At 43.3% G+C, this 26,392-nt stretch overlaps 1 protein-coding gene across 1 annotated transcript in view; it reads left to right on the forward strand.

Moving 5' to 3' along the window:
• The window catches only part of LRRC1 (leucine rich repeat containing 1), a 113,776-nt gene that overhangs the window by 14,023 nt on the left and 73,361 nt on the right, over positions 1-26,392 (forward strand). Inside the window, exon 2 of the mRNA XM_073336268.1 lies at positions 5,364-5,481. Coding sequence (XP_073192369.1) covers positions 5,364-5,481 — 118 coding nt within the window. The remainder of the gene's footprint in view (positions 1-5,363; positions 5,482-26,392) is intronic.

Raw genomic sequence — 26,392 nt, forward strand, 5'->3', positions numbered from 1 at the left:
TTGCTTCCTCGCAGAAAAATGACTTTGACAGGGAAGCAATGGAAAGCGTAAGAGCGGTCATACGACCCTCCTCAGCAGTATGTTTCGGGTGTCCAGGGCAGCTGTCAGAGAGGTAAATCACTGTGGAGCAGGGGGCAAGACTTGAGAAGACTTGGCTGGTGGTTCCTATCTTGCACCGGGCTCACCTGCTAGTCCCAGCAGGGCTAGGAAGGATGGGACTTTCTCTTCCCCTGCATGGCATCTGAGGCCATGTCAGACCCACCTTCGGATTTCTCCCCTAGCTGTAGGAAGCTCGGCAAACTGTCTTCTTCCCCAGTCCCCTTGTGCTTCCTGCACCCATTGCTCCTCAGCTGCAGGGGAAGGGATCACTGTACAGGGAGCTGCTCCCACATCCACCAAACCCCCGTGCATCCAGAACCCCTCATACCCAGACCCTCCCACTAAGCCTCATCCCCTTTCACCCAACCCTGCCCCCCCCCCGCCCCAACGAGCCCCACTTCCCCTGCATCTGGACCACCCCAACAAGCCACCCGGATCGCCACCCTATTGAATCCCAACCATCTATACCCCCACACCCAGACACCCCCCGCCCCACTGAGCCCCAGCCTTCTTCATCTGGACTGCCCTGCAGAGTCCCATTATCATTGCACCCACAACTCCCCAACAAGCCCCTGTGCATCCAAATCCCGCACTGAGTTGCCCTCATCCAGATTGCCCCACACAGAGCCCTCTCAACCCACACCTGGGTCTCCCCTCCCCCTGCCAAGCCCCTCCGCACTTGGATCCTGCATTGCTGAGCCTATCTGGTGTACCTGGCACGGAGAGGCAGGGCTCTGGGGTGTTCCTGGGGCAGGTCTGGCCTTCACACTGTGTCAGGGTTGCGTGCAGCCTCTCCGCTGAGTCCATGTCCCTGGGGGGAACCGCACAGTGATCTCCCATCTCTGTGCAGCCCGTGGCCTGTGTTCCCAGTGCCATGCTGGAGCCTCCATATTTATTTGACAAATAAAATTTGCGGAATTTTGCAGATTCTTAAAATATCGTGTGCAGAATATTTAAATTTTTGGTGCAGAATGCCCTCGGGAGTAAATCATTCTGCAGTTTGGTTTCCATCATCCTCATTCAAAGTGATGCTTGCTCTTTCACACTTTATCGCTTCAATGATATGTTAAAACTGTGCTGCATTTCACTGTTTGGGAGAGGATTTATATGTATATTTTTTCCAGCTTCAGCCCCCTAGCAAGCTGAGGCAATGGTCTTAGCTAGAACTGCAAAAAATGTCAGCTATGCTAGACGTTTTACCATCCCAGTACAAAGGTGCTCATACGGGTTATACGAAATGTTTATACCATATCTATGCTATGACAAACATGCATTTAATGGTATCTGTAATCTCAAAGATTTGTGAGATAATTTGGAACAAATGCCTTTCCTTTTAGCTGTCTTTTCGGAGAGTTCACCAAAACTTCTTTTGGCTTCTGCCTGTTTGCCCAGAGAAATATTTGTGGTTGTGACAATGAGCTTCAAATCCTCCCCTTTTTTCTGGGGCAGCACAAGAGAAGAATAAAACAGTTTTAAAGAAAATTATTCTAATCAGTGTCCTGATAATTACAGAAACATAACCTGCAAATGGAAGATTACTCTCTCAAAACCTGAGGGCTTTTCTCATTTTGGTGGCTTTCATACTTTGGTGTTAAAAATTGTTGCCTAAAATTAGGCTTCTGCCTGAAAAGAAGTGTGGGTTTATGAGCTTAACTAAAGGCCTACATTTAAAAAAAGTTCTTGTTCAAATTGTTTATCAATTTACTATACGTGAGGCTTTTTATTCTCAAACTTTTCTTCCTAAATCTGTAACTCCTATATACCTATTTTTCCTTTTTAAAAGCTGTTGCTGCCTTAAGACAGGGGAAGTTTTGATCTCTGTTCAGTTATTCTGTGCCTTGATACTTTAATTATAGGCACTATATGAAACAGTAAGTAAAATAAAAGTTCCAGTGATTTTCAGATATCCCCAGTGATATGTTTATTTCTTGGATTTGAAATTCCAGCCTTTATTATCTGAAGTTGACACCAAAGCTATGTTATGTATAAAATGCTTAAAGGGCTATTTTAAAATAGACTTTTAACTGCTTGTCGTCCCTCAAACCGCCCCCCTCCCAAGGCCTCAATTTTCGTCAGATACAACACTGAGCTTGCAACTCATTCATAGTCTCTTCATGGCAACTTATTGTGGATGTAACTGTTGTCATTTCTAGAAAATCAGGCCCTAATTATCTTTCTGAGCCTCCTGCTGTTAGTGGTGGCTTTCCTGAAGGAAGACGTTGCTTGTGATGTTAAGCGTTTTGGTCAATCTGCTGAGTCAAAGGGAGATTATAAACTGACTTTCACATGGCTTCAGTGTGGTTGTATCATTGAAAAGAACACTTAAAGCAGCCTAGCTTCAAGAGTGTTCTTTAGCCCTCCATTATCTTCGTTTTTTTTATTGTCTCTTGCTTTCATCTGCTCCTTATTGTTGTTCAGGCAAGGGATTGAAATATTCATGCAGGATTCTAGTGCATTAATGCTCTGCCTTCTTGCAAGAAGGGAGCAGTCAAAGAAGTCCAGCAACGTGTGTGTGTTTGGCCCGTTGCCCAGAAGAGAAGTTGGAGTTTCATCAATCCTTATTAGAGACTGACTGACTTTATTTTTTGGTTTGCTTGTTTCCAGATTCAGGAGGACCAGTTATAATGTTTGACATGAAAGATTTCATTAAGGAATGAAATGTGTGGTGTACAATTTTTTTTTTTTTTTGGTCATGAACATTATAAGGATAAAAATTGATTTACAAGGTCTTAATTTGTGGACTATAGCTAGTCAGTGTCACAAGTGACCCTCCCCCCTTCCTTTGCAGCAAAATGAACAGCATTGAGCTTTGAAGTGTTCCTCCTAATATAAATCCTTAAACACAATGCTGAGAAAAATGGGTAATGTTCCCTTTTTTTCTTTTTTAAACTGAGAATTCTTTCACTAAAGAAGCTGTATTTAAAAAATGTTGCCAAAACACATGCAAAGAAGTTGGATCTACAGTCAAAACCATGCTGTTGCAGCATATTTTGAATGCTGGGTAGACACTCTGGTCTGGCCCCCATTCAAATATCAAGAAATTATTATGTTGCACTTAGGTTCCTACCAGAGTGCTTTGTGAATAGAGTCCGACTATTATGGTAATTTAGTAATGAGCCAGGTCTATCAGATTACATGTAGCAAATATTTAAGGCAGTATGCTCTCTTGATGAGTGTAACGTGTGCATGCATATAGATATAAATATAGATATTTTAACTAGTAAATACTGCTGTTTTGGCCACTAACAAACAATTGGCAGAAGTAAGCGTAGCTCAGAGACTACCTCAAGGCTTCAGTGAGCATTGACAGTGTAGCTCTTGCTTAACTATAAATAGGCATTATCTGAAATTGGAATAGGATCCACTAAAATTGGAACTGAAAAATGATTTAGGCCTGTATAAAAAGGTTACAACAACTTTAAGACTTTTTTCACATTTCTACAGTTTATCATTTATCTACATATTGGTGTTGCCTCCTCAACTGGTACATAAAATGGACATACAATTCTTCGAGAACTTTAAATGTAAGAAATTTAGTTCACTTTGGGAATAGTAACCTGGCTAAATATCTTGTAACTTGTTCAGGTTTAACTGGTCCTATTTGGTCCTTATATATTTTTATGTGGTGTTTGCAATATATATATTACAGACATGTGTACATGCTGTATGTGTAATAAACAACACTGTGTGGATGAGGAGTTCTCAAATGTTCCTAGTCTGCGCTGTATATTAATAGTGTCTTGTGAACCATCTCCCCTTCCATTTGCAATTGTGTGCACTATATCCCTTCCCATTTGCTTGGAGTCAAGTGATATCCAATATCGTTTTTGTTTTAGTCCTTCATTGTTGCACAGTTGTATTTCAAGGGAGTTCTGCATATTTCTTGACTTCCTAGTGAGTAATAAAAGGTCAGTTTTATTAAAAAAAATCATGTGTCAGACCCCCCCCCCCCAATGAGATTTTAAAAAAATAAAAATTGGGGCTTCTTTTTATTTGCCATTTGTGGATTTTTTTATTTTTAAATCCTTTAGAAAACACTTGGTCCATATTTTCACTGCAGCCATTAGGGCTAGAAAATTTTCTAAATGAAAGCTGAGATTGAGTCCAGGAGCTGGGGCTTAAACAAAAACAAACCCCTCCAAACCTAAATATCATGAGACTTGCAATATAATTTTGAGTTGGCAACACTGTTTTTCTTTTGTAATGCCTTCTTCTGAAAAGCAGTTTTCAAAGTAGAAAATTGTGATATCCAAGTCCAAGCTATCACAAGATCGTCGTATAGATGATGTTTTATTGACTTGTGTGAGCACAATATTTCCCTATAGTATTAAAACTATGGGAATGGAACTTAGACTTTTTAGAGTAGCAAGTTCTCTTTGTGCTCTAACCATCATAACTGGGATGTGGATATCTGTGTATGTGAATAGCTTTTATAATTATATTCTACTTTGTGAGATCAGAATAATGCTGAGATGTTCTCTGAGAGAGTTGCTGAATAAATTATACCAAAATAGTATTTATCTAGAAGTGTAGTCAGCAAAGTATATTGCTTAAAAGCCAGCCTCTAAGTAACAATTACGTAACTGTCTAGACTTTATGAATCTGCTGTGATTCATAATGGCTAGAATTTTATAAATGTTCTAAAAGCTACACTGAACTTTATTTTTCACAAAAGAGTGCTGCAAGGTCTACTCACCCTTCATAGCAAGGTCAGTACAAATACCTAGATGGAAATTGTTTTCTGTGGTTCTGAAAAGAATCTGACTTCTTTTTAAGTTGTTTCTGTACTTGATTTTTATCATACTAAGGGTATGTCTTCACTACACACCGGGTCAATAGGCAGCGATCGATCTAGCAGGGATTGATTATCGCGTCTAGTCTGCACATGATAAATCGATTCCCGAGCGCTTTCCCGTCAACTCCTGTACTCCAGTACCGCAAGAGGTGCAGGCAGAGTTGACGGGGGATCGGCAGCAGTCGACTCACCGTGGTGGAGACACCATGGTAAGTCGATGTAAGTACGATCTAAGTCGATCTATTCACATAGCTGAAGTTGCATAACTTAGATCGATTTCCACCCCACCTCCCCCTGCCCCAGTGTAGACCAGGGCTTAGTTGAATAAGAAGATTTGTGAGGCAGTCCCTGGAACTTTAGATGTTTATATCAACCAGTGCTGCTGTCCCTCCAAGAAACTTGACATATGTGAACTTAACCAAGTTGCAGATGCATTATGTGAATAATAATATGGGATTTTCTTTTTCAGCCCTTTTTCCAGCTTGTAAAATTACGGAAACTTGGACTCAGTGATAATGAAATTCAGCGGCTCCCTCCAGAAATAGCAAACTTTATGCAGCTGGTGGAACTTGATTTGTCTCGAAATGGTAAGCTAGAGTATTCACAGACTTGTTTGGTTCTGCCCTATTTATTGTACAGAGGAGAACCTTAGAGTTACAAATACTTCAGGAATAGAGGTTGTTCAGAACTCTGAAATGTTCGTAACGCTGAACAAAACGTTACGGTTCTTAAAAAGTTTACAACTGAACTTTGATTTAATACAACTTTGAAACTTTACTATGCAGAAGAAAAATGCTGCTTTTAACCTTTTTAATGTAAATGAAATAAGCACAAACTGTTTCCTTACTTTGTCAATTTTTTTTTAAATTTAACATTTTTTTTTTAAAGTAGTTTAACACAGTACTGTACTTGTTTTTGGTTGCTTTTTTTTTTGGTCTCTACTGCTGCCTGATTGCATACTTCCAGGTCCAAATGAAGTGTGTGGTTGACTAGTCAATTCGTAACTCTGGTGTTTGTAACTCTGAGGTTCTACACTGTACTGTGATTCTCAATATGCTACTGGGGGTCTTTGTATGGCTCTGAAGCCTCTAAACACCATGAAGAATGTGCTCCTAGATAATGCACAGAGTTTTCTGGAGTGCTAGACTGTGTGTGCTATGGTTCAATGCTAAGGGGAGCCAGCAGTAGAACTATAGCATTAGAGTACTGTTCTTCTCTCTACCCACTCCTTTCTGAAAGGTTAAATACTGTTGGCTGAAGGAATACTAATCTATATATCCGGTTTTGCTGTGTGTGTGTCTGTTTGGTAAGGTTTTCAAGCACAGTTTATAAATATACACCTAGAAGGCAGAGACCAAAATGAAAGATGTGGCAGATAGCCCATTGATGTACAAAGGCTATGCCCTGGCTAGATGTCCATTCCATTCCTCATCCTTTTCTGTCTCTCTCCGCCTAATCTTTTGTTGTTCCTTGCTGCAAGTAAAAAGCATGCCGTTTGTTGTTCAGGTCTTGCGCTTGCTTCAACTACTGCTCCTGCTTTTCTAAGCAGTGACAGTGAAATTGGTGTGACTTGTTAGCTTTGTAGCCTGGTGATCCCTTGGTAATTGTGGGAGATGTTTAGGACCTGCAGGGCCCCCTTGCAGCAGCTTGCTGCCCTGATGGGTTAGGAACAGCAAATCAGTGTTTAGGAGTGGAGCATGGTCTCTTGTTGCCTGGGCCAGCAAATATCAGGAACGCTGCAGAAGCAACACACAAGGAGCCCTGGGCAGAGGGGTCACACTCAGTGATGTGCTTCTGGTTTAGTGAAGGAGCAAGAGCCAGTTAAATACAGAGGCAGTCATGTCTATCCTTTTTAGGTCTGGAGTGTTGCTTCAGTGTATACTCCTGAAAATTGCCATGTATGGGGGGGACGGGGACAAAAATGTACCTGAATATAAGGAGAAAGAACACTGAAGAGCTAGAGAAGTGACATTAAACTGTAAGGGAAATTTTGTATTTGTTTCCATTGGTAGAGTCACCTAACCTTTCCTCTCCCCTTCCTTTCCCTCCATATCTATCTAAACTTTGAATCCTCATGTGAAGGTGTCAGGTGATTACATTCTCACCAGACCCCTCCTTTGGACATTCAGTAATGAAATGCAGCCACTTCTGACCCCCATTCCCAAAAGAATTACTGCAGGACTTCCACTGTACTATATCATTTCATTCATATTCACAAAGCTTTGTAGGGAAAAGGCTGTGTGATTGAGCAGGAATTATCTGGGAGCCAGAAAGAATGCATTCAGTTGGTTAAGAAATTGCATTGTAAAAATGGTGTATACATCTCTGTGTTAATGCCACTGGCTTTATGTACAGCATTTTTGGCTGTGTAGGTCTGCCAAGAGATGGCAACCCTTTAATTCCAAAAGAAACAGTACTTTGGCTCAACTCTGTGTTTTTTTTCCCTGCAAATGAAGAACCGATGGAGCAGAGCCATTGGACCTTAAGCAGCCTGACTTCACTTGGAAGTTGGCATGAGAGTTCAATTCTAACAAGAATGGATAGTGTGAATGAATGTTTGTGTGTGGAGGGTGGTGGTGGTTTATAAAATACTTCCTTGTGCAATAACTTCTGAAGTGATGACTTGGACTAAAGTAGGTTGCAGGAAGCAATTTCTCTTGTATATCCAAGGTCCAGTCTTAATCACCCATTTTATTGTGCTATTTTCTTGCTTCCAAGTTCATTACCCAAAATGACTGGCTTAACTTTCTTCAGTTTAATACAGTTGCATGTAACTGCTTACAACTTAGTTGCTTTTGTCAATCTAAAAAAAAACCTTGTGTAAGGATTCTCACAATATTCTAAATATCAGAGTGTTCTGTGCGGTTCCTACTTCTGTTCTTCAGAACAGCTTTATACAGGAGAGAATCTCAACATGCCTAAGGTTCCTCCTACCCAGTGACTCTCTATTAATCAGTCTTTGCTATTTATGTATTCAGCAAAAACTACAATCATGTGTGTTTCTTTCAGACCAAGAAAAACAGCTCTGCTTGTCAAAACATGACCTGCTGCGTGCATAGGGAAGTGTGGTGGTGACATCTTAACTCTGGGCACAAGAGATCATTGTTCTGTTCTTGTCCTAGCTGTCTGCTTACTGCACTAATTGCTTCATTTCTGACCATCCTACTTCCTTCAGAGATGGAATACTAATACCCATTACCACCACTGCCCCTTGTACCTGTCTATTTCCCACATATAAAATGGGATACTCTGAATGTTCTATCACAGGATGAGGTGGAAGAGAAGTTACTGAATGAACAGAATGCTCCCATTCTTCTATCATAGAGCTAATGTTTCTTCCTTTCTCTCCACCCTTCAAGTGATAAGCTGAGGGCAACTTTACATAGGCCACTATCAGATGTATAGATTACAGAACTGCATTGCAAATCGAAAAAAGTGTGTAAAGAGCCAGTGGCATCCCCAGCACCAACAAATATAACTTGCAGTATATTTTAAACTCCAAGATATAAGTGAATTGCTAAATGCAGGCAACACTTCATCATGCTGTCAGCAGAGTGAGTGTCTCTTATGTTGGCATGAAGGGAAGAATGCTACTCAGTGAAAGCTTTGTCAGGGATGGTGAAGATCCGTTCCCTGCCGCCTTTGCTCCTTGCTCTTTATTACTCCCAGAAGTCCCAGCCCTGTGCTTGCTACCCAAGTGCCTGATCTCCTAACTCAGTGTACATGGTACCAGGATTTCTAGGACTGAGGGACATCTTCTGTTCCCTATGGAGGTAGCAGCAGCTGAGAAGGAGAAATAATAATATACTCCAACAAAGAACACATTCAGTACTTCAGAAAAGATGTTTGTGCAAACTTAATCATTGTACGTGTGGGTTATCCCTGCATATGGGACTGGAAATTTAGGACATTTACACGAGGAATTAAGCTAAAGTAAACTCAGTCCACTGTACTTCTGACTGAGAGCATCCACACAGGAGTCTCAGGGTATGTCTATACTTAAACTGCAACAGCCACAGAACTGCAGCTGCGCCGCTATAGCGCTTCAGTGGGAACAATCCCTGTTCCAGCAGGAGGGATTCTCCTGTTGGCATAGGTAATTCACCTCCCCGAGAGGCAGTAGCTATGTCGATGGAAGAATTCTTCCATCGACATAGTGCTGTCTATATCAGGGGTTGGGTGGTCTTAGTTACATCTCTCAGGGGTGTGGATTTTTCACACCCCTGAGAGATGTAGCTATGCCAATGTAGGTTCCCGTTGTAGATCGGCGCTAATGTGCTTTAAGTAATACACTTTAAATTCACACCTTTAGTTCAGGTGGTTTAATTTCTCTGTAGACAAGCCTTTAGGATTCTTGAGTTTGACTGACCAAAAAGTTGTTCCTGGTGTGGGCAGGGGTTCCAGCTTGAATAGCTGGCACAGGCTATCTGCTTGGAGACCATGTCTACGTTAGGAAAGTTGTGCTGCTATATCTATGCTAGTATAGCTACATCAGCAAAGTATCCTGCATAGATGCAGCTTATATCAGCATAAAAGTGCTTTTGCTGGCATAATTTACACCAGTTCCCCTGAGAGACATAAGCTATGCCTGCAAAAGCACTCTCTTATGCTGGTGTGTGTAGACTAGGGGTTGATCTACACTAGAAAATTAGATCGGCCCAACTACATGGCTCAGGGGTGTGGAAAAAATCCACACTGCTGAATGAGGTAGTTAGGTCGACCTAAGTTCCTGTGTAGACAGTGCTCAGTTGACAGAAGAATTTTTCCGTTAACCTAGCTACCGCCACAGGGGTTCTCCTGTCACTGGATTAACTCCAGAGCTGCAGCTGTGTCACGGTAGCGTTTCAAGTGTAGACAACCCCTAAGACTTGTAACTAGAGTGACCACAGCTTCCCAAAGAGAAAACGGGACATTCCCAGCCTCTTACCTGAGGCCCCTTCCCCCAAGAGGCTGTTGCCTGTTGCTGGCACCCTGCTGGCCCCCTCCCCGTGCTGGAATGTTGCCTCAACTTTCTCCCCCCTGCCCTAGCTCTGTATCCCTCCCTGGCGGGAGGAGGAGGCTGGCATCTCCGCTTGCCCCCACCAAACATGTTGACACAAGTGGGCATCCAGACTCTTCTCCCCTCCCCCCCCCCCCAAAAGTAGGCATTTGTCCCGTTTGCTCTTGCCAACTTGATCAGCAAACGGGACAAATGCGTACTTTTTTGGCGGGGGAGGGAGGGGGGAAGAGTCTGGAAGCTCAGGACCAGGTTTAAAAATGGGACTGTCCTGGTCAAAATGGGACATATGGTCACCCTATTTATACTGGCATAGCTATGTCTGTTTAAACAAACAAAAAAAAAACCCCAAAAAACCAAAAAACACCCCACATGCCTAACCAATATAACTATGCCTGTATAAGTTTTAAATGTAGACCAGGCCTCAGCACTTCTTCTGGCCTCAAAAATAGCTTCTGGAGATGCTAGCCCTACCATGACTAATGTGAACTGTTTTAGCATTAATATAACACTGGCAATGTCTGGGGATTGTAGCAGTGAGGATGATGGCAACTATCCCGTTTTCTATCCTAGCTGTTCACTGTTCCTTGTCAATCAGTAGTTCCTCCACCAACCACTTCAATCAAACTGAGGGGACAAGAATTTACCCATCTTAGTTTCTATCGTGCTTGTGTGCTCACATGATTGAGGTGCAAAGAGCTGATGGCCAGAGGGAAATGTAAGCTGTCACTTCTGTGTGTGCACTATTCTCCTGCAACTGAAGTTCCTTCCCATTACATGTGAAATAAGAAAGCTACCTTCACCTCAGGAGCGATTCTAGGTTCCCATTGTTAGGGGAGTTATTTGTAACGTAGAATTTGGCTAAAAAGCCAGCATTTTGTTGTGCTTTATAATTTATATAAAGGATGAAGACTCTCCAATTTGCTGTTGTTCCATTGCTTAACATTCATAACTTTGGCCTTTCGGATAATAATTTGGAGCCTTGTGAAGACCATTGCTGGGGGAGAGGAGGGGTTAAATGTTCTCTTTGCCCATCTCCTCTTCAATAGCACCTGGCCTGCTTCAGCCTGAAATGAAAACAAGACTTACCTTGCACCCATAGTTGTGGTATATAAATATTATCTTTCTTCCCAATGAAATAAGGAATTCTAAAAGAAAAACTTTAAGGGCCGTCCTGCAACTAGTGTCTTGCTGCCTTTTCATTCTGGCCTTGTTTCTTCTCTCCTACTCCCCTTGTGTTTCTGTCCCATTATATTTCTGTCTGCTGTTGTAGATCACTTTCTTCCTGGGGTGGCCCCGGAATCTGTTGTGTACAGACTGCTGTGTAGAGTGATTAACTTAAGTTTGATTTTTCGAGGCATGTCCCTGTGAGTGTTTCACTTCAGGTGATTGTGCATCCCTGCGCCTTTGATCGGAGAATTTCAGCAGCAGTGCTCATCTGGGTTGCAAATTCGCTCTCCGCATCTTGTGCCATTGTCAGCACTTATCTAGTGCTGCGCAATCAGATCCCCCTCAGTTCCTTCTCAGCTGGCCTCTGCCTGAGACTGAGCTCCCAGTAGTGTTAAAACCGATAACTATACTTAGTGTTTAGAACAGTCTTTTAGAGTGGTCTTAAGTACCCTAATTAGGTTTACTTATCCCTTTCTCCCTGTTTATTTTCTTAAAAAAAGAAAACAAAACTGATTCAAAACAAAACAAAAAAAAAAACTCTGGCACCTAGGTGAGACACATGTCCCACAGAAGTGCTCTCGCTACACCAGTTTGAAACCTTGCGTCAGGAAGGACAGAGACCTACGTCTCAAACTTCTACTAATGGAGAAGTCTCTGCACCTGGCATCCGATCCTGGTCCACAGACTCCCTCTGGACTACAACTTCACCCTTCTCACAGTGGAAGGCTCACTCCTCCAAAAAGGTAGTGAGGAAAAGAGCATTGACTTCCTATCCTAAAGAGCTGCCAAAAAAGAAGTGGTCTCCGGCCCGCTCCATGTCCTTGGTACCAACTGCACTGCAGCTGAGTACTTACAAGACACCAGGAGCCTCCAGTAGCGCGCATACCGTGAAAGTGGGCAAGCTCGGTGTTGAGGGGCAAACAGACATCTATCTCCTCTGCTATGGCACAGACCGAGCCGCCTTAATAAGCAGCAGCAGGATGCTGCACCCAGGCTATGGCACCGCCTCCTGTCCCAATAGCGCAGAGTGCTCAGATGTCAGCACTGACAGCCGCAATTGCAACAGCATCGTTGGCACCGACCACCTTTGTACCAAAATCATTGGCTCCACACCATTTTCTGTACCACAAAGACCTGCTTGTTTCACTGACGCTGGAAACCTCTCTCTTTGGTACCAATGTTTCTCTGGCATGTTCGGCACCATGGGAGCCCATCTCCTCTTTCTCCTCGCTGGAAAATGGAGGGGCCAGAGATGAAGAGGAGGTTGCCTTCTGCTGTGAGAAGGATGGCACTGCGTATGCCATTCCCCACTCAGTGGCCCTACTGGGACCCCTAGAGGCTATATAGGAGACAGTACCCCAGCACCCTGTGGGGAGAGGATTAGATTTCCCCCACCATCCTCAATGACTGCACCATCAGAGCCCCTTGAAGAAAGCTTTGAAGAACAGGAGGTGACCCTGGAATAGGACATGACACCAGCCACTAATATTTCTTCTTTCTTCTTCTTCTTCCCAGATGAGGCCATAATGCCACCGCCACCCACAGCTGCGGACGATTTCAAACATTTCCAAGAGCTCTTTAAAAGAATCCCTGATTCCCTAGAGATCCCTCTAGAGGAAGTCCCAGAGTTCCAACACAAATTATTGACATTTTCCAAGCATTCTCTTCATCAAAAATTGTACGTCTGATAAATGACGCACTCATGAAGTCGGCTAAAAACATGGCAGACCCCGGCTATGATACTGCCCACTTCCAAGAGAGTGGATAAAAAGTACTGTCCCCTCAAAGGAAATGGACTTTTTATTTTCTCACGCTACATCGAATTCCTTAGTGGTTGATGGCATCAACCAATGAAACAGGCAGCACAAATCCAGATCCACTTTGAATGACAAAGAGTGAAAACAGTTAGACCTCTTTGGACACAAGGCCTATTCATCAGCCACTCTTCGATTTTGGATTGCTAGTAATGCTGCTTTAATGGCAAAATATGACCACACAAACTATTCCAAACTCTCAGATTTTATTGACATAATCCCAGAAGACAAAAAAGATCAATTTAAAGCCATTATTTCAGAGGGCCAACTCCCAGCTAAATCACCTAACGGGTATCTTTAGATGCTGCTGACCCGGCGGCACGCTCCATGGCCACTGTCCTAGTTATGTATCAAGCTTCGTGGCTTCACTTGTCTGGCTTCCCAAAAGAAATACTGTCCACAGTGGAAGACCTCCCATTTGATGGCCAGAAGCTGTTTGCGGCAAAGACTGATGAGTCCCTTCACACCATGAAGGACTCTCTGGTGACTCTTTGCTCCCTTGGTGTATATACACGCCTGCATCAATAAGAAAACAGGGTAAATACTATGCCACACAATGTACAAGGTCTGTCCCATATGCCCAACAACAGGAAATATGACACACAAAGGCACAGACCGAGACCTCCAAAGCATCAACTACCCTCAGCTCAATCATCAGCATCCCACCAATCCTCTGAAAAACAACAATTTTGCGGGTTTGGTCAAGGGCTTGAGAGACCTGTCCCTCTTCAGGGACCCCTCTCATGAACACCTTCAATGGCAAGAAGTAAACCACCTCCTCCATCTGGGTGCCATACAACAGGTATCATCACAACACAAGGAAAAGCTTTTACTCCCACTACTTCTTAACCCAGAAAAAGAATAGTGGATGCAGGGGAGGAGGGTCTATTTTCTACCTCAGAAAACTCAACAAATTCAACCAGTGGTTCGGGATGGTCACATTAGCAACAATAATATCAGCATTGGAACGGGGGACTGGTTTTCAGCCCTCGACCTACAAGATGCCTATTTTCACATAACCATACATCCTGCACACAGGAGGTCCTCAGGTTTACTCTGGGGACAGAATATTATCAATAAAAAGTTCTGCCTTTTGGCCTTTCGACAGCAGCGTGTGTCCCCCCCAAATTCTTGCGGTAGTGGTGGTACACCTCTGCAAGCAGGGAGTGACAGTTTTTCTCTATATGGACAATTGCCTTCTAAAAGTACCCACAGAAGTAGATGCCATAGACATTATGCACAGGATAATCACCCTCTTCTCGCGGTTGGGATTCCAAGTAAATATAGAAAAATCAACATTGACACCCATGCAGGAACTGGACTTCAACAGGGCCCATCTTGAAGCTCTAGAGGCCAAAGCGTCCCTACCACCGACCAGATTAGTTACTATAAACAGTCTGATCTTCACAGTACTGAACAGCCCACAGATGTCGGTGCGGACCTGTCTCTAGCCATTAGGCCTCATGGCAGCAACCACATCCGTAGTATGACATACATGACTTCACATGCTCTGCAGTCAGGGTTCGCTAAGAACAGTCTACATTCCACACAAACATGGCCTGAACAGGCACCTCATTGTGCTGCTCAAAGTCAGACTCTTTACGCTGGTGGACCCAACCCCACAACATGTGTGTGTGGCAGTCCCTTTCAGACAGAATCTACCCTCAATGCTTCTCGCAACAAATGCCACCTTGATGGGGGGGCTTACCTACACATCGTACAATTCAGGGAAGATGGTCTCCCTCTGAGACACTGTTACACATAAACTTCCTGGAATAGCGCAATCCGCAACGCATGCTTGCACTTCCTGCCCTTGATCAGGAGCAAAACCAGCATTGCCTGAATGTTTTATATAAAACTGACTGGGGAGCAAGATCACATTTCCTGTGCAGTGAAGCCAGGAAACTATGGAACTGATGTATCCGCTACAATGCCTCATCTCTCTCTCTGGATGTCAGAACACCGCAGCAGATACAAGGAGGAGGGAATGCTCTCAGGACCATGAGTGGAAGCTAAACAACACGGTTCTGCAGAACATATTCAAACACCGGGGTCACCCATTCATAGACCTCTTTGTGACATCCCAGAATTATAAATGCCCGCAATTCTGCTCGAGAGCAGGGTTGGCGTGCTGATCCCTGCGCGATGCCGTTCTTCTCAAATGGGATGTCTCCCTGCTATATGCGTTTTCCCCCATTCCCCTGCTATCAAAGGTAATACACAAAATAAGAGGAGACAAGGCCAAAGTCACCTTGATAGTCCCCACATGGCCCAGACAAACTTGGTACTTGTACCTTTTGAGGATGGCGGTATGTGCACCATGCACTCTTCCACTTCTGCCAAATCTTCTATTGCAAGATGCTGGACAGGTGTATCACACAAACCTGGAGAGGCTTCTCCTGAGAGCATGGCTCCTACACGGTTCCATCATGACGAACTGACCTGCTCAGAACAGCTGAAAAACATATTATTGAACAGTAGAAGGACAGGTTTCAGAGTAACAGCCATGTTAGTCTGTATTCGCAAAAAGAAAAGGAGTACTTGTGGCACCTTACAGACTAACCAATTTATTTGAGCGTAAGCTTTCGCGAGCTACAGCTCACTTCATCGGGTGCATACTGTGGAAAGTATAGAAGATCTTTTTATACACACAAAGCATGAAAAAATGGGTGTTTATCACTACGAAAGGTTTTCTCTCCCCCCACCCCACTCTCTCCTGCTGGTAATAGCTTATCTAAAGTGATCACTCTCCTTACAATGTGAATGATAATCAAGTTGGGCCATTTACCACCCATAATACTTCATAAATGGAGGAGATTCTATACCTGGTGCAAAAACAAACTATCCCGAGCTGTTACCGCCCACTTACCAATGATTTTAGAATACAGGCTAGAGTTCTTTAGTTACAGCTTATCCCTTAGCTTGCTCACAGTCCATCTCGCAGCTATTACCGCCTTTCATCACAAGGTAAACCCTCACCAGGAAAAGTGGCATAAAGAAGAAGAAAGAAGACCACAAGCTCTATGAGATCTGTATTTTCCTATCCTATCACCAAACACTTTCTTAGGGATATCAGAAATGTCCACCCTGAAATAGGAGTACCTGCCCCTCCTTGGGACTTGAACTTGGTAATATGCTGCCTTACCTGGGCCCCATTTGAACCATTAGCAACATGCTAACACATCTGTCAATGAAGGTGGCATTCTTAGTCACTATCACGTCTGCCCGACGAATGGGAGAATTAGGGGCCCTCCTGGCACACCCACTATATACCATCTTTTTCAACGACAAGGTCACTCTAAAACCTTGTCCTATATTTTTACCCAACCAATCCATCTTGCCTCATTTTTCCCTAAACCTCATGGGAGAAAATGGGACTCAATATTTCACCCTCTGGACATCAGACACACACTAGTGTGCTACTTCGAGAGAACTAAGATCTTCAGAAAGTCACTGATACTTTTTATTTTAACTTTGTAATGATCTGAAAGTTCCACCCTTTCCAAGCAGAGACTGTCTAAATGGATTTCTGGATGCATACACCTTTGCTACTAACAGGAGGATATACAACCCCAAACAGAAATCTGAACCCATTCCCCCAGATCCTTATCAACCTCAGTAGCCTTTCTCAACAATTACCAATCATGGACATACGTCAAGTGGCCACCTAGGCGTCCGCATACGTGGTCAGAAAACATTATACAATAGATCCGAGCTCAAGTTTGGACAAATTGGTAGGACTTAGTGTGTTATCATCCGTTACCCATGCAAGTCCTAAGCCCCTTCTATCCACTGAGGGGCACTGCTTGACAGTCACGTGAAGTGGAGCACCCACAGGGACACTCTTCAAAGAAGAAGAGACGTTTACTCACCCTGTACAGTAATTGAGGTTCTTCGAGACGGTGTTCCTGTGCGTGCTACGCAACCCGCCCTCTTCCTTCTTCTTCAGACTTCAATTTCCGGATTCTGTGGTAGAGAAGGAACTGAGAGGGGTCTGGTTGCGCAGTGCAAGATAGATATCGACAATGGCATGAGATGGGGAGAGCACATGCAGAACCCAGGAGAATTTCAGTAGCAGTGCTCGTCTATCAAAGGTGCAGGGATGTACAATCACCAAAAATGGAGTACCCAAAGTGACACCATCTTGAAGAATCTGTTACTTCACAGGGTGAGTAACCTTCTTATTTCCAACTCTCCCCTCACTGTCTTAATACTGCCAAGTATTAAACTTACCTTTTTTTGTTAATTGTGTGTTTTTTTTAAATAGCTTTTTGTTGAGAACGGTTTGTTAAAAACGGGTTTCGGAGTAACAGCCGTGTTAGTCTGTATTCGCAAAAAGAAAAGGAGTACTTGTGGCACCTTAGAGACTAACCAATTTATTTGGTAATAGCTTATTACCAGCAGGACAGTGGGGTGGGAGGAGGTATTGTTTCATATTCTCTGTGTATATATAAAGTCTGCTGCAGTTTCCACGGCATGCATCTGATGAAGTGAGCTGTAGCTCACGAAAGCTCATGCTCAAATAAATTGGTTAGTCTCTAAGGTGCCACAAGTACTCCTTTTCTTTTTGTTAAAAATAGAATCTGAAGTCTACCCTGGACTTTATTTGTAGATGCCCTCACTAAAAGGTGACCAGAAAAGTATTTGAGTGATGGTGCTTTCTTAAATAATTAGGTATATTGGTAAGGGAAACTCATTGCTACATATTTAGTTTCTCTCAAATTCTGTTGTGCTAATACTGAATATAAGACAGTGAATTTCCCTCTTAGAAAAAGCCTTAGATTGAAATCGTCAGCAGGTGCAGGTCCTACAACCTCTTAATGTCATTGTTTGTTTGCCAGTATAGAAGTGTGACGTTGTTTCCTTTTCTACATTGCTTTACTTCTCCCCCAACCTTCCTGGCGCCGGGGATGGGGGAGGAGACTTGAGTAAACCGTGTAAGCAGCATTAACTCAAATTATGTCTGAGAGAGCATAAATATGCAAGTAATAGTTATTCCATTGTAAGGCTGTGTCTGCATGGGGATTTTACCAAAATCATTCCCACCAGTGTCCTCCCCAGTTCATCTGTAAATTTTCTTTGTGTAAAGAAGGTTGTAAGGAGGTACCAAGAAAGAATGAGTCAGTCAGGGATGTGAATGTCAAAGAACAGATAAGATGTGGTAGGCTGATTTTTATAGCGGATCTGTGAATATTTTAAAGGTTATTAGGAAACACTTATGGATTGGTGTAAGGAGCTGGACACTATCCTTGGTAGCAACCCCACCTCCACTGTCGAGAGACCTGTGGATACTCTGGTGGGAGTGGACAGTGGATTTAACCCTGTGGACGAAGTTGTGGACGAGGTGGTTGGTTGAGTTGGAGGACGATGCGGAGCACAAAGCAGGGTCGTTTGGTGGTGTGGCGAGTTAGGACTTCTTTTCCACTCTGGATGGGTCTAGTCAATTCCAGCAGTCTGTCTCTGGCGCACATGATGCGGGAGAGGAGAGCCCTCTTAAATGCTGTTTTTGGGTTGATGCTAACCGAAGCAAGGAGGACATGTTCAGAGAGGTGTTCCAATCCTCAGAGGCTGAAAAAAGAGAATGCAGGAAGTGGAGAGAGACCCTGAAGGAAAAATTTAAAATAAAAAGGCAGGACAGTGAGGAGCGCATTGTAAAGGGCCAGGAGCAGATGATGATGATAAAAGTGATGGAGACACAAGCAGAGATGTTTAAATCCCTAAGCATGCTCCAGGCAGAATACGGGTGTGCTCACTCCCCACCCCACCTCACCCCCCCGGCCGGTTGATAGAGAACTGCCTTCCCAAAACTCCTCCCGCACATACCTTGCAACTTCCTGGAAAGTCTCAGTACTCCGTTCACTCCACCCCTTTGGACAGATTCCAGAATAAGAGCTGGACTTACACACAGCTATAAGAGCCTATGTGCCCTGCACTCTTATCTCCCATCCTACCAAGCCTTGTGTTTGTGGTGTTAATTGGTATTTAATAAAAACAAACTGTCAAAAAGATAAGCAATCTTTGTTTCATACATGTAGTGGTTGGTCGTAACAGTAATACATAGTGTCAGTTTGATCATTTGCTGACTGTAAATCCCAGTCAGGAATCATCACAATTTTCATGCAAGGTGGCAAGTTAACAAAGCATGGCAAAATGCTATGTAGAAAACACATTACTGGTGCTTATTGTCAAAACGTTGTCTCAAAGCCTCCCTGACTTGATTAGCCCCCCATTGTGCCCCACGAATAGCCATGGTATCTGGCTGATCAAATTCAGTCGTCGGGAGATCCACCTCTGTGCTCCACCCTGTGGGAAACTTTTCACCCTTCGCCTCACAAATATGGAGAACGCAGCAGGCTGCTATGACCATGGGAATATTTTCCTGGTTTAGGCCAAATCTGCCATTAAGGAAGTACCAGGGCATTTTTAGTCTGCCAAAGGCACATTCTATGGTAATTCTGCACCTGCTCAACCTGTTGTTGAAGCACTTCTTGCTGCTGTCCCGGTTTCCCGTGTAAGGCTTCATGAGCCATGGGAGTAAGGGGTACGCTGGGCCTCCCAGGATCACTGTAGGCATTTCAACATCCCCTACTGGTATCTTATGGTGTGGAAACAAAGTCCATGCTTGGAGCTTTCTGTACAGGCCAGTGTTCCTGAAGATGTGTGTGTCATGCACCTTTCCAGACCATCCCATGTTGATGTCAGTGAAATGCCCACCGTGATCCACAACCTCCTGCAATACCATAGGGAAGTACCCCTTTCTATTGATGTACTCCATCGCAAGATGGTCCAGGGCCAGAATTGGAATATGCATGCCATCTGTTGCCCTGCCGCAGTTTGGGAATCCCATTGCCTCAAAGCCATACACTATTTCACGCATATTGCCAAGAGTCACAGTCCTTTGTAGAAGGATGCAATTAATGTCCCTGCGTTACCGTAGCCCCAGTGGTTGACTTCCTGACTCCAAACTGATTCGTGACCAACCCATAGTAGTCTGGAGTTGCCAGCTTCCACACAGCGATCGCCACGTGCTTCTCCACTGAGAGGGCAGCTCTCATTTTGGAGCCCTTGTGCAACAGTTTTGGGGCGAGCTCTGCACATGGTTCCAGGCAGGTGCTTGTCGTCCCAGGCTGCATAACAATGCAGTCTGACCACTCAGTGCTTGTTTCCCAAACCCAAAAGCAATGGTCCACTGTGTTCAGCTGCTCCATGAATGCCAAAAGTAATCTGGTGGTGCTTGTTTCTATGGCGTACAGCAGGTTAGGCAACTCTGATTCCTGTTCAGATTGGGTGCTCATGGCCATCCATAACAGTGACCACAACAGTAGATAGTAATGTGGTACCCATCCTTTCAGACAGAGATGATGGACACACAGTAAAGAGGGATCTGTTGAAAAATGCAGTTGGAAGCCCATAGAATACTGGGTAGCCCATAGAATCTTCATAGGGAAAGTAATATCACCCTCTGTACTAATATCTCTTTTGGTGTGTAAATATACTAAACTCAAGTGTGGTTTTTGTGGCTTTAAGTATGTGACTATCAGTCTTTAAATCAGATATTTAAAGATATTTGTATTCAAGATTGGATCTCGTCTTTGAGCCAACATTTAGACGAAGGAGTTATGGAAGAAGAAATGCATATTATGCTTGGTTTTAGTCTCTGAATTCTGGCAGCGTTCTGTTCTTCCCATGACCCTGCAGAATTCCTTATTCATTTGCTGCCAAAAAAACCCCCAACCTCCTGTAAAAATAATTAGCGGGTCAGAGGGTATGTCCGCTAGAGACTAAATGAATTGGATACGCACAGCTTAGAAGAGATAAGGCTACAAATACCTGTAGAAATGAAAGACAAGAATGAATTAGTCGGTATACAAGACTAGTGAAGATAGAAATGTAAGTTTTTGTTAGTGACTGGGATGGAAAAGATCATCTTCACAGTGAGGTCTTGCAGTGGAATTATATAATTAAGGAAGTTAAATAAGGGAGTGGATTTCCAACAAATAGAGTTTGGCTAAAGGATTTTTTTTTGGTCTCTGTATTGGACAAGATGGCCCAAAAAGTAGCTTCTAATCTTATTCAGTTGTGAAACCTGTAAGCCTGTAACTGTATTTCATCTGTGTACTACTGCAAAAATCATCTTAGTCTTCCTAAATCCTTCAGTTTTGGCTGCAGAAGAATAGGGCCATACTACTTGGTCACTTCAGAAACTGAGACCATTTCACTCCTACCCATCTCTGAATCCAAGACACACAAAATATTCTGACCAAAAAGCTCTCCATGGACTTGCTCAACTCCTACTTTGTCATCACCTCTGTTCATTCATTCCACTTGCCTTTACCTCCTGCCCCTTTAGTATGACTCACTACACTTGGGATTCTCTGTGTGATTTACCTGGAACTCCTCCTCAGGGGGACACTTTCTTTTCCATCTCACCTTGGAACCCTTCCATCCGTTTCACGTTAGCCTATAATTGATCACCTCTACTTATCCATTCTTTCCTGATGTTACTGATGGCTTAAATTCATCACTAACTAGTCTGCAAGTCTAGTGTTTTGCTTTTAAATCTCACCCCTTCTTCCTTGTCTATATAGCTTCCCTTGTTCTGCATGTGTAACCCATGTGCTTTATAAAGTAGTATCTTGGTGACTTTTTTTTTTTTTTTTTTTTTGAAGCCCAAAAAAGGAAGAAAAGCATCAGTCATTTGCATCTCTTCCTCACCTGTGTGTGCAGCGGAGTAGGGAACATGGTTATAAGATTGCCATGCCTTTCTGGAAAATTGGAAGCTCTTTGGGGCAGGGACTGTCTTTGTTCTGTATTAGTACAGCACCTAGCACAACCAGGTCCTGGATCCTAGGCAGTGGTACCAATTGAGGGGGAAGTGGCGAATGCCACTTTAAGTATTGGTCCCATGCTAAATCAGTACAGCTGCTGCCAGAGCCATTCGGAGCATCATTTTGGCTGCTTGGCTGCAACGCCACTGAAATTTGACCCAGCTGCCCCTTTTTACAGACGGAGGGGCATCAGATGTTAGTGAAGTGCCAGGTTGCAATGCCAATGAGGTTGCAGCATCACTCAAATTTGGCCCTGCTGCCCCATCATCCAGATGAAGGGGAGTCTGTTCCTGTACAGTGGAGCACAGGGGAGTCTGCTGAGAACTCTACTCCTGGCAGCACTGGTACAATGAAGCAAGTGGGTAAGACTGAGGCTCCTTGGCTGAGGGAGATCTGCCGCCCCAGTGGTGGGGAGGAGGTTGGGACAAGTAGGACTAGGGTGAGGTCCCTTCTGTGGGGTCGGTGGGGACTGGAATTGCCCCTGCTTCCAGATATCTGAATTGATGTCTCTGCTTGTAGGCACTTACCTTAGACCTTCGTCCATCCCATGCTTTGCTGCACATTGGGCTACCCACATTTGCCATCCTTGCCTATCAACTGCCCTTCTCTCCAAATCTTCCCTTTTCACGTTGAGGTGCTTGATGTCATTCAGAACTGTTCGTTTCCGTGTTATTTGCGGTCTTCCTCTCTTTCTTCTTGCGTTTTGTGGCTTCCATTCAAGGCAGTATTTAGTAAGCGTTCTCTTTCCATTCTCAGCACATGTTCCAGATGCTGATTTCCCTTTTGTAGATTATTTGTGAGGGTGCCTTGTCCAGTAATTTATCTGACTTCTTCGTTTGTCTTCCTATCTCTATATGTTGTTCTCAATACAGTAACTCCTCACTTAGTCATCCTGGTTAACCTGGTTAACGTTGTTTCGTTATGTTGCTGATCAGTTAGGGAACATGCTCATTTAAAGTTGTGCAATGCTCCCTTATAATGTCGTTCGGCAGCCGCCTGCTTTGTCCACTGCTTGTAGGAAGAGCAGCCTGTTGCAGCTAACTAGTGGGGGCTTAGAACTAGGGTGGACCAGCAGCCCCCCATCAACTCCCCGCTCCCCTAAGTTCCCTGTGCGGCAGCTGCAGGCTATCAATTGCCGGCAGTTCAGCTGTCCCTCCCCCCACTGCCATGTGCTGCTCCTGCCCTCTGCCTTGGAGCTGCTCTCCAGAGCCTCCTGCTTGCTGGGGGGGCGGGGTAGGGGAGGAGAGTGGGGCTAACATCAGGGTGTCCCCCTCTCCCCTGCACCCCGCTTACCCCATCTCCAAAGAGCAGGGGACACGCACGACAGGGCTCAGAACGGAGGGAGCTTCCGTCTCAGCTTGCTGATTAACTTAACAAGGTAGTGTACTTAAGAGTGGGGTTGGTGTACTTAAAGGTTTTATATGTATGTGTGTGTGTGTGTGTGTGTGTGTGTGTGTATGTATATATATATATATATATATATATATATATATATATATATATATATATATATATATATATATATATATATATATATACATATACATATACATATAAATGAAATAGTCTCTTGTCTGGCAAAATTTTTTTCTTCCTTGGAACCTAACCCCGCCCCCCATTTACATTAATTCTTGTGGGGAAATTGGATTTGCTTAACATCATTTCACTTAAAGTCGCATTTTTAAGGAACATAATTACAACGTTAAGTGAGAAGTTACTGTATTCTTATCAGACGTTTGTGATGAAATGCATCCAGTTTTGGTGCATCTTTCTTGGTAAGTTGCCATGTTTCACTGCTATATATTGTGATGGCAATAACAGTTGCTTTGTACACGTTCAGTTTTGTCTTGAGGAGATGTTTGAGTTGCCAGATGTTTTTGAGTCTTCCAATTGCAGTGTTTTCCTTCCCTATTCTTCTTGCCTCGGAATTGGTACCATCTTGGCTGATGGTACTTCCAAGATACGTAAAATTGTCCACCTTCTCTAGTTTCTCTTCTTCAATTCTGATTTCTGTCCCTGTAGTTCCTATTAGCATGACTTTTTTTTTACATTTCTTTGCATTGTATCTCAAACCTGTCTTCTCCATTACTACTTGGTTTGTGCATTTTTGTAGTCTGTTGGCATCTTCGTTTATAAGAGCGATGTCGTCAACAAAGTCTAAATATAGATCAAATGGCCTTGAATTGTTCCATTTTAGGCCATATGTATCACTGTCACATTGTTTTAATACACAGTTGATGACTAGCATAAATAAAAAAGGAGACAGGACACACCCCTGCCTTACACCTGTCTTGGTGCTGAATAGCTTACTCAATCCACTTTTAATTTTAATGCAGCATTTATGAAGGCATTCTATGCCAACTCAGAAGTTGATTGATTTTGTTGGAATTCCATATTGTTCTACAATTTTCCACATTGTTTTTGTTTACACTATCGAATGCCTTTTGAAAGTCCACCAAATTGATGGCAAGACTGCCTTGGAATTAAGTTGTGCTCTCAGTAATCCGTCTCAGGGTGAAAATAGCATCTGTGCATAATCTCCCTTGTTTAAATCCAGATTGTTGTTTATGTAGGATGGTATCCATCTTTCCTTTCATTCTGTTCAGGAGGATGCTGCTAATACTTTTCCTTTGATAGACAGAAGTTACTCTCCTCCAATTTGAGGAGTTGTGTAGATCACCTTTCTTCGGTAACTTGATTATTATACCGAGGGTCCATTCTTCTGGCACTTTCTCTTCCATCTATATTTTGTTGCATAGTGAACAGATGACTGATTCCATGTCTTTGCCTCCATATTTAAGCATCTCAGGATGAATGCTGTCCAAACCAGGTGCCTTGTGTTTTTTTTTTTTTTCCAGCTTCTGCAATCCATTTTTTCCTCAGATACATCTATATCTAGCTCTAATAGTTTGTCATTGTTAAATTCCAGTCTTATAATTGGTTCTGGTTGGTTTAGCACTTCTTTGAAGTGTTCCACCCATCTATTTTTCCTGTACCTTCTGTGTTTTCAAAATTTCTCCTAGTTTCCCTTTCACTGGGACACGTCTGAATTTTGATCCATATCCTGTTAACAGTTTCAGGATCTTGTAGACTGTTCTTGTATCACTTCTTTCCCCTGCTTCTTCAGCTTTACTAGCCTTACTTTCTATCCAGTTTTGCTTATCTTTTTTGCATTGTTTCTTTACTACTTTGTCAAAGTTCCTATAGGTTTATTTTGTTTCTTCAATCGCATATTGTAGTATTAGAGCCTTTTTGTTTTCTTCTTTTGTCTATAGTTTTCTGTTTCTTCCGAGATCCACTGTTCTTTATTGCTTCCTCTCTTTCTACCAATTATCTTTTCAGCTGCTTCTAACATAGCTGTTTTGAAAAGATCCCAGTATTTTTCCACTTCATTTTCTTCAAGATCTTTAAGAGCCTCAAACCTGTTCTTGACCTCTCTTGTACTCTTTTTGTATCCTGCAATCTTGTAGTTTCTGTGTATTGAATAATCTGAATCTGTGTTCTTTCTTTCTGAGTGCTTTAAACTTCAATTTGATATTTGCTTTCAGCAAGTAATGATCGCTCCCTATATCTGCTCCTCTAAATACTCTTGTGTCTAACACTGATGTTTTCCACGTCTATCTCATTTTGCGTACAGCCATCTGGTGAAATCCATGGGTTTTTTTGTGTGTTTTGTGGCAAATTGCCGATACGATTATGATGGGTCCTGCTCTTCCTCTTCTTGGGAGGGGGGGTTCAGGGCACAGTTTCCTGCCCCTGAACTAGGGTATCTACTGTCCCACTAGTAACCCAGAGAAGGGTAGTGGAGAGGGAGGGACCCGGGCCTGTCCTCTACTCCGGGTCCCAGCCCAGGGGCCCTAGGGATAGTGGTAAACCACTTGAACTAGTGCTTCCTTCCCCAGGGCTACTTCCTTCTCCTGTTCTTCAGCTTGTGGGGCTTCCTGCTCCCCCCTGCACAAGCTGGGTGTCTCTTTAACAAGGGTCTTGGTCTTCTAGCCAGCCACGGCAGTTCTCCAAACTCTCTCCTCTACTTCAACTCCTTCAAACTGCTCCAACTCCAGACCACTCTGCTCTAACTCCTTCCCCTGGCTGATTGAAGCAGGTGGTTTTTATCAGGTGACTAGCTTTAGGTGCTCTAATTGGCTTCAGGTGCTTTTAATTAATCTATAGAAACCTTTCTTCCCTCTACAGGGAATAAGGCTTCTCCTCATCCTGGGACTTACATATCTCTCCTACATCACTTTCCTGCTGCCTTCTGGCCATGCTGTATCACAGTTTTTATGTTGGAAGAAAGAATTGCAGATGCTAAAATTGTTTTCGGCACAAAATTCAAGAAGTCTTGTGCCATTGTCTGTTGTTATTGTTTCAGTTGTATGTGGGCCGATGACTGTTTGTTTCCCAATCTCTTCTTTCATTTCTGATCCGGGCATTTAAACCTCCCATAACCAGGACAAGATCATGGTTTGGTATTTCTTTCATTACATCTTTCAATTCTGTATAGAATCTCTCTTTATCCTCTTCATCTGTATCGTTGTTTGGAGTGTATGCCTGGATTATGGTGCACTTAATGTGCTGAGAGTGGAATCTAGCTGCCATAGCTTATCTGATATTGGCTGCCAATTCACAAGTGATTTCTTTGCAGTGCTATTCATGATGATCCCTACACCTTTCATGTTTGTTTCTACCTGAA

The sequence above is a fragment of the Lepidochelys kempii genome, chromosome 3 (genome assembly GCF_965140265.1).
Source record: "Lepidochelys kempii isolate rLepKem1 chromosome 3, rLepKem1.hap2, whole genome shotgun sequence".
NCBI classification, from domain to species: domain Eukaryota; kingdom Metazoa; phylum Chordata; order Testudines; family Cheloniidae; genus Lepidochelys; species Lepidochelys kempii.